This window comes from Rhagoletis pomonella, unplaced genomic scaffold (genome assembly GCF_013731165.1).
Source record: "Rhagoletis pomonella isolate Grant_MI unplaced genomic scaffold, Rhpom_1.0 Rhpom_scaffold_00403, whole genome shotgun sequence".
Lineage (NCBI taxonomy): Eukaryota > Metazoa > Arthropoda > Insecta > Diptera > Tephritidae > Rhagoletis > Rhagoletis pomonella.
In genome coordinates this window covers 34666-43783 of record NW_023458957.1, presented here as the reverse complement: position 1 = coordinate 43783, position 9118 = coordinate 34666, and the positions used below count along the sequence as shown (strand labels likewise).

Sequence of the window (9118 nt, the reverse complement as noted above, 5' to 3'; positions counted from 1 at the left end):
TTTTTTATATTTCACAAACGGTCTTGGGCATATTTTTGCCACAAGAAATTCATGTTTTTATGGAAAAAAGTGCAAAACGCAGTCAACAAAAAAAAAAAAGTTATTAAAAATCAATGCGTTGCTTTAGCCGCTAAATACGTGCACCTATTTTACCCGAAATTTATAAGCTTGGAATTAGCTTACCAAAAAAATTTCTAAAATTTTTGGTTAAAAAGCTCGGAATTTAAATAAAAATTCGGAAAATTTTTTTAAGTTCCGTATAAATTTTTAAAGTGTGATTTATCTAGTTTTTGTTAAAGCATGAACTATGTTTTTATAAAAAAATATTAGCTTGAAAAACATTGTAAATATTAAAAACCAAACACCATTCATCCATTTCTGACCGCCACTGTATGTAAAAAGTTAAACCCTTGAACTTTGTCAAACAATAAAACTAGACTCAAAAACCTATATGAAAGTAAAGGCCAAACACAAAGATCCTCAGATGGGTTGCGAAAAATTCAAAAATTAATCCCTGCAATCAGATAATTACTCTCTTTGGTGCTACAAAATTTAAAGTAAATAAAAAAGCTGAGTGTATGTTCAGGAAATGCAGGCTGATGTGCCAAGCCGACAGGATAAAGCAACCTTCAAACCTTCAGCCTAAGTGCTTTCGTACAATAAAAAAATTCACTATCTTTAACCTTGACTAGACCACTTTATGCATGCAAGTGGAGTAGCGCCGCACAGACCCAGCCACATCCAAGCAGCGCCATACATGTGTGGGCCAATGGTGCGCTGTAGGTGCGCTTGAGTGTTGCTCTGTGAATTTTAATCGCGTCGTCTGCTCAACCACAGACAGGCCCGCATTGTATCATTTTTCCCCTTTTTTTCTGCTCGAATACAAGCCCACACACATTCCTTCAAAGCTTTGAGTGTTTGCTTTTAGTTCGCAAGGATGACAGTGTCGGCCACACTACGGCACACTCCAAGCCAGACAAGCGCATAGACAGGGAAAACCATATATGTGCCATGATGAGCAGTCTCTATGGCTGACACCAATTGGCATCGATATACAGTGACTCAAACAAATGACCACGTGTTGATAATCTTTAAATATTCGTAATTTTAAGTAAAACATATAAATCACAAATTCAAAGTTAACACAAAATTTACGTAAATTCAACAAATTTCCATCAAAATTTAGAACACTATTGGGTATGTAACTTTATATCTCATGCAGTTTTATTCTAACGAAGAGCCAGTTTCAACCAGCTCAAAAATCGCATTGATTATCGAGCATTTTTTGTTGATACTGCTTTTGCGATTTAGCTCCAAAAATATTACGAATAATTGAAAAAAAAAAATCAACTCATGGTTATTGGTTTGAGTTACTGTATGTATGAGAGGTGAATTCACTTAGAGACTTACACCAATTTCACACTTTTTTCAGGCCAATACAAAAAATAATCAACAAAAAGGATGCAAACAATTGCACAGGGAACGCTTACTATTTTGTGTTTGTATGCATGATGCATTAAAATTGAAAAATTCCGTGGCAGCAGCAACAGCGAAACATTGAAAATAAACAAAGCCAAAAAAGCAAGCAAATAATGAAGAATGCTTCCGAAAAATTGCATCGAAAGGATAACAGGACAGCTAAAAACAATTTAAAAAAAAATCTGGAATAAAAGCAATAAAAAGTACTGGAGCAACATGTCAGGAGTTGCCTCACTGATGTTCCCTATGTGAGATAGTTAGTGATAGCGAATCACCGCACCTTCCTTCTCTTTCGGCACGGCTCGCCATTGCACACTTAGTGTAATTATTGTTGCTGCAGCAGATGTGCCCAGTGCAGCCTTTTTTTTTTACCCGATGGACATAAAAACAGAATATATACATATTATGAGTGTACAGAACACAAAAACACGTACAAACATGCGCTAAAACATTGGCACTGCCAGTAGTGGTATAAGCTTGGACCAAGCGTTGAGGGGAGTCATTCCCACTCGCTGTGTAATAATTGCCAACTGATATGCTGGTGATGGGCAAGGAAGCTGCAGCTTGCTATGAGCGATAGAATAGATGCATACGTAGCTAGGGGTAGGAGTGGTTCGGAGTTGGTAGAACTTGCCTGTTAGTGACGCCTACTTGAACTGTCTGCACCGCGCGTTGAAGGTTATGTCGGCTCTGGTTGTGGCAAATGTTGCAGCGGAGATTTTGCGATCAGGCACTTATAGCGAAGGTACTTGTATTCTGAGTGTGTGGTTGTAGAGCAGTTATCACTTTGAGTTAGGGAATGCAGTGGAATGTGGTGTAAGGATTACTTTGCCGCCATTCTGCATTCCGGCTATAATTGTATGACAATTTGTGGTGTTTGTAGCTACGCTGTGTCGCTTGAGCTCGCATTTAAGTTAGATTAGTTATTTGATAAATTAGAACATTGACCATATATCCCGAGTGTCAACTATACTTCGCTGTCGATGAATGCAGAAAACCTAATAATTATTGGCAGTTTGTATAGCCTATCGTGGGGATTCAGAAGAGCAATGAAGGTAATCTCAATAACTTCCGAAAAACAGTCCCAGTTAGATCCCATTTATATACGTAGATATATACATATAAATATACAAGAATTTCTTGTTTAAAATAATAAGATTATAAGGCTGTTATGTAATTAATTAATCCATCAATTTTAGTAAATCACTGTTGTTTTCAAAACATCATTTCAGTGAACTACATTGGACTTAATTGATATAAGTCAGTAATTTTTCTAAAATATTTATTTGAAAGTAGTATAAGTCCCTTAGCATTAATGAAAAGTGGTGATATTTCCATGAATATACGAAATTATTTATACTGAGAAAAATATAGATATCCTAAGATAAAAAGTACAAGTAAACCTTCTCGAAAGTTAGCGTCAATATTTTTAAACGTGTTGACACGCAAACCCCTACATATGTACATATCTCGATTTATAAACAAAGGCACTTGCGCCACTTTCAAAATAAACGGCTCATATAAAAGATTGAATTAATCTGTTAAGTAAAAAACAAATTTTTTCTACATATCGGTGGTCCTCTGCAATAACGACACAATTTAGTCGTCTTCATTCATTCCAAAATCTCGAAAGGATGTTTGGCTTTCATATGGTGATTCAAATTTCCATGAAAGCCACCAACAATTCTTATGGAAATATTTTCTCTTCTTCAAGTTTGTCTTCGAAAAGCGACCAAATTGCGCTTCGCTTTGGCATTTGAAATCGAAAGTCTTTCGTTAAACATCAAGTCCCAAAAACTCAACTCAAATATTTACTTTTTTACACAAATTGTACTAAACGGTGTAAAACATTGAATATTCAATGATATAAAAATTTCTGTTGAGCGCGAATTCTGATCAGTTATTTCTTTATGCCTTTTCAACGAAAAGCGGGATGCCATATGTGTTAAAACTACATTTCTATTTTTATTGGAGTGTTGCCACAGAAAATGTTAGTTCACTTTAATGAACGAACTAATGACCTAGTTCAATCAAAAGAGCCGACTCTTTCGCTCTTTAATTCAAAAGCTCCCCAAGCCAAATACGTTCTCTTTCACTCTCTTTGCTGCTATTTTGCTAAACTGGCTATGCATTTAGCTGATATCTCACTAATATCAAGATGCCGTTGACTCAAATACATACAGGTATATATACAAATGTGAGCATAGTTAATGCACATTTGGGTTCATGTGTAGATACAATATAAATAACAAACCCGTTAAGTATAAAACACAATAATATTTATTATCATCCCAAATACTTATAAATTTTTCAAGATATTACCTAAAAATAAAGTGTGTGGAAAAACAGTCTTCATTCCGTTGCATTTGACCGCTGAAGTCAAGACAAAATAATTATGTTTACCTACCTGCCCTACCCTCCAGCACCATACACACGTATGTATTTAGTTAAGTACGTTGGTATTCACTCTCCGGTACTCATCATCGCATTCCATTCATACTATGTATATAGTACCTATATATGTTTTCCATAGTCGTCGTTCCACTGCGAAACAAAACAAACTCCATTGGAATTTATTTCGTTTGTTGTTTTCTTGTAAATGCCGCGGGAACTAATTGAGAATGGATCGCTTCTTGAAGATCACTAAAGAAACTGGACGGTCTTTATTTGTTAGTTAGAGCGGTTCAGTGATCTGCGTGGTGCTAATACGGAGAGACGTGGTTGTGCTATTACGGTGTGAAATAGTTCGAGTGAATTACAAACGTATACACATATGTATGTATATACATACTAAATATGTATGAATAATCTTTGGTACTCCTCGTATAAGTAATTGAAGTTAATAGTGTGGAAATTTGTTTATATTTCAATCAACTGCATAATGTATATTATCAATGGAAAAGTGGATGTACACAAATTCTAACCAATCCGAGTACTCTGAAATCTAAAAAAAAGTAGCAAAGTGATACTAAAACAAAATAGAAATAGATATACCATTGTAAATATATGTGTACATACTTATTTTTATTTGAAAGCAGCGTTGCAAAAATTTGTGCTTACTATTTTCGTATGGGTCTATTAACATAATATTCTTTTTGCAAGAAATATTAATTTGAAATTTTGCTGAAAGTTGTGTAGTATAACTATATGTATATCTGTTAGCCCTGACGTTTAAATAAATGTACAAATTTATTTGTATACTCCTATTGCTGTGAAGAATTTACCATATCAAGTGTGTACCCACAATGTCGGATACCTTTTCTCTCTTTTTCTCAGCTATAGGAGGATATAGGGTTACCAGTTTGTGAGAATTTTTGTCCCGCCGAAAATAATCTTATCATTATGCCGTAAATACAAATCTACATAATTAAAAAAAAAGTAAAATGTTGTTTCAAAATTTAGTTAAAACAAATAATGTAAACAGAAAAGAGTTAAAAGAAATAAGAGGAAATTAGCTAAAATAACAAAAATATTTGCACTTCAATGAAATGAAATGGAATGGAAAGAAATGGAATCGAAAAGTCGACAAAATGAAACGGAATGAAATTAAATAAATTTACATAAAATGAAACGAGAAGAAATGAAACAACCCAAAACAAAATAAAAACTGAAAGTCAAAATATTGTACAAAATATGTAGAAAATTTGTGTATCGTCGTTACCTTAGCCCTAACTAATTTACTGCGAACTTCAGCTTTGCAGCAAATTTGTTAAATTAAATGCCAATTGCCCAATATATCAATGTAATTTACACTACATCAGCAAATACATAAGTTGCAGGTCTATTTTCAAAAAAAAAACATTTCTAATCGCATAAATATTTAGATTTATTTCAGACATAATTAGTTTCAGTAGTTACTGATTTATCTCAGATTTCGTATTTCTCTAAATTACCGTTATATGGAATGTGGGCGATGTGTTTGTCCGATTTTGAATAATGAGTGTTTTTTACTCTCTAGAAAATAATTTATGCAACCTTAGATACGCGGTTTTGTACTTTAAACGGCGATATATACATATGTATGTCTATATCTATCTCGATTGCTTTAGGCTGTTACAGACAAGCGCTTTGTGAACAAAGTTGCATTACAAAAGTGCGCTCGGGTATAATAATCCTTTGAAAAAATTAGCAACTGAAGAACTCTAGTTTTCTGATGTTTTTTTTTTACCACTCTTTAAAGAAACAAAGATGCCAGATGGAGCCCTTCTGTTTTAAGTTAATGATATTTATTATATATGAATTAATTGGCAACGCCATGTTTTCTTGAAAATACACACAAGCTATTTTCTCTCCAACAAGCACTACTCTTCCTCTATTCAAGCGTTCCAATTTGCTCGCACACATTGCTACATACGTAGGTAGGTACATATTTTTTTTGCGGTTAATTGTTGTGTAGGCATAAAATTTTTCTGAAACCAGTTTTGCGCTGTGTTGTTATTTTTGTGTCTTTATCCGTCTGTCATTGTGGTTTGCTCTTTGACTTTTTCCAACAAAAATAAAAATAATGCAAAAAACAACAAACAAACAAATCCCAATTCACATACGCATACATATATACATATACTTGATAGAGTTGTGCAGAGGTACCAATTTGGAGTCACTAAAGGAGGGGTCGATTTTTTTTTTTTGTTTTTTCTTTGCGTCTTTTTTGTGGAGGCACCAAAGGTGATATTTTAGAGATATTTTTCGCCTTCTTTGGCACTGCAACGGGTTTTCGGTTTGGGTCGCGCTATTAAAAAAAACTTAGCCAAACGCGTATCTTGTGCATCTGAAAAAATCACAATGTAAATGCAAGAAAAATGTGATACTGATAGAAATCTTGGCCAATTTTTGAACTTCCCGTACAGTTGGATGCATTGATAGACAAATTGGTGAGCATCATAATTCACCGTTCGTAGAATGTTTTTCTTTGATTCGATGCATCAAAATGTATGTATATACATCAATATTTTTCGATACATCGAAGTACATACATCTATTGCATAGGATTCTTCAGATGATATTTATTACACAACAAAATAAGTTATTAACAAACTTGAACAAAATTTGAAATTGTATGCTTTCAAAGGAACTTTTGTAGCCATTTCAATTTGTTTAGTCAAAGTCACTTCTCTTTTTTAAACGAATAAAAAAAAATTAAATGCCGGTTTAATGTACTAAAGGTGTCAGTTTTCAAAAAACATCGATGCATCGATATATCGATACATCGGCTATTTATGTATCGAGTGGAAAATTTGCGATGCATCGAAGCAAAATGCCGATATGTTCTTTCTGCTTTCAAAATCTTTAGAGGGACCAAGACCGTTTGCAATCCATATTGTTGTAAAAAATCCACTTTTCGTCAACTGTTTTCACCCTTATCAGAAATTGGTAAATTTTTGCGGCGGAAACTTCTTTGTGTTCATGTAGAGTAAAAATATTTATCGCCAAAATCTAAACACATCTATTGATTTTTCGAGAATGACTTACTCCACCCAATAAATTTATGTAAGTGTGCATGTGTTGTGCTTAGCTGCTTATAATTACTGCTATTGACGCCCACAAAAACGATCCAGATAGTATCTTCTTCCTATTTGTCCAATATCAGCATTCTATTCAGAAAAAAAAGATACTTTCCTCTCTCTCACATTTCCTTCATTTTCCAAACTCTTGATTCACGTGGCTAAAAGCGTTTAGCTCCAATATGTATAAGTAATTAAATCAGCTTAAGCACTTAAAAGGGATAACATGATTTCCATATGCATATGGATACAAAAGTAACCACTTAAAACATTTTTTTTTTTGTCTCAGCGGCAATTAAAAATGCAGGCACTTAAAAGCGCTTAATACCTTTTGAATAAATGCATCACCTTTAATTCCTTAAAATAAAAATATGTATATTGATGAAGCATTAAGCATACACAGCATAGCAAAACAAAAAAGAGCATAAAGCGAAAAAAATATATTAATCAAATATTTATTATATCACTCCTGCTGAACGGGCTAGCATGTAAAAAAAAAAAAATGAATAAACAAATAAAAACCACCACCGGCAACAACAACTACGGCATATAATAATGCAATAAATAATAATATCAATGAACGCCATTTATTCGTCTTAAATAGTAAACAAATAAATTTAATAACAATAATTCATATAAAAAAGCCCATTTCAGGCAAAAGGCGCGTACGTGAACGCTCTCGCATTAAGGTAAAAAGGATCAAAAATATATTTTATATGCGCGCAAACATACACACATACACACACATACCCACATGCGGCTAGTGAAAACATCATAAATAGTAATATTGTATAAATAACGGGAAAACAATGCGAGCTTAAAATAAAAAACACACAGTGCTCAACACTTTTAAAAAATTAAAATACGTACGCATATTTACATACAAATAATGTTAGCATGTATGTGTGTGTGTGTGTATAATAAAAGTGCAAATAAAAAGTAAATAAATATTACGAAAAAGTTATACTCTAACAAAGGAAAAAAAGTACAAAAAAATAAATAACGAAATAATAATAAGCGAGCGTAAAAAGTTTGGCTGCAATCCGCGTAACAAACAGACATGCCGCCGCCCACCACACAAAACCCCAACGCCACAATAATCCAATTGTGGCGACCAACAACAACAACAACACGTCCCCAACAAAAGACGCCAATGCTGTTCGTGTACGCTGCCATGTTGTTGTTGCTGGTGCATTGTGTGCCACCAATATCCTGCGATTACGAGAATACATGGAATTTTTACTACGAACAGCCGTGCTGCAGCAACGAGGTCACGAATTATGCGAAACATAAGCGAGGTAAAGAAGTTAAAAAAAAAAATACGCATTTAAATGTTTGTTTGGGGTTTTAGTATGCAGATACGTATGGGTAATGTTTTTGTTTTTTTTTTTTTCGTTTTTAGATACGCACACATTTATGTACATACACAGTTTTGTATATTTTTAGCTACCAGTCGAAATCATATTTTTATAATATTGCATTTTAAAAAAGAATTTAACGAGCAATTGTGTTTTATAATTTATTTGACGAGTAGAGTAAGGAGAGCAAAAACAGGAGGAGGAGTGCAGTTTTTATTATAAAAAGGTACATAAGCAAAAAAGATGTTGCTTACCAGGGTGCCGGTGCAAAGAGTAATCTCCCAAATAAAAAACCTCAATGCACGGTCGGTTAATTGAAAATTATGGCGAACTCTTTTATTTGGAAGCAAAAATAAAAAATATGTAGTTAAAAAACCAAAGTGTCACTTTGGTAAACGCTCTTAACTCTTGCCGTCTATTTAACAAAAAAAAAAAACGAATGCAATTCGAGTTGTTTTAATTTCTTTAAAACTCAATTGAAGCAAAGTGTACACGGACCGCCTTACAAAGTATTTTTGCAAAGCAATTTCAAACAAAAATTTTATTTAATAGTTCTGCTGAAATAAAAAAAAAAAATTGAAGGGCTTTAATTTACTAGCATTAGGGAGGTGCGTTAGGTTGGCAGGAACTGAGATCTGTCGGCTAAGTACTACTAGTTCGGATTATTTGAGGTAATTGAAAATTGGAACAAGAAAAAAATGCTTTAGGGTTTGATTGTAAATGTCGAAGATATGATAAGAATGTACGTTCGACGAAAAAATAATTTGTTTCGTAGTTGTC

General features: G+C 33.5%; 1 protein-coding gene across 1 annotated transcript; it reads left to right on the top strand.

Annotated features, from left to right (window-relative positions):
• Positions 1-8128: 8128 nt before the first annotated feature.
• LOC118750800 (semaphorin-2A-like) lies at positions 8129-8278 on the top strand (the record flags this gene model as incomplete). Its single annotated transcript, XM_036485535.1, is given in 1 exon segment — positions 8129-8278. A coding segment is annotated over 1 exon segment (150 nt), but the record flags the coding sequence as incomplete, so codon positions are not given.
• Between the last annotated feature and the right edge of the window lie 840 nt (positions 8279-9118).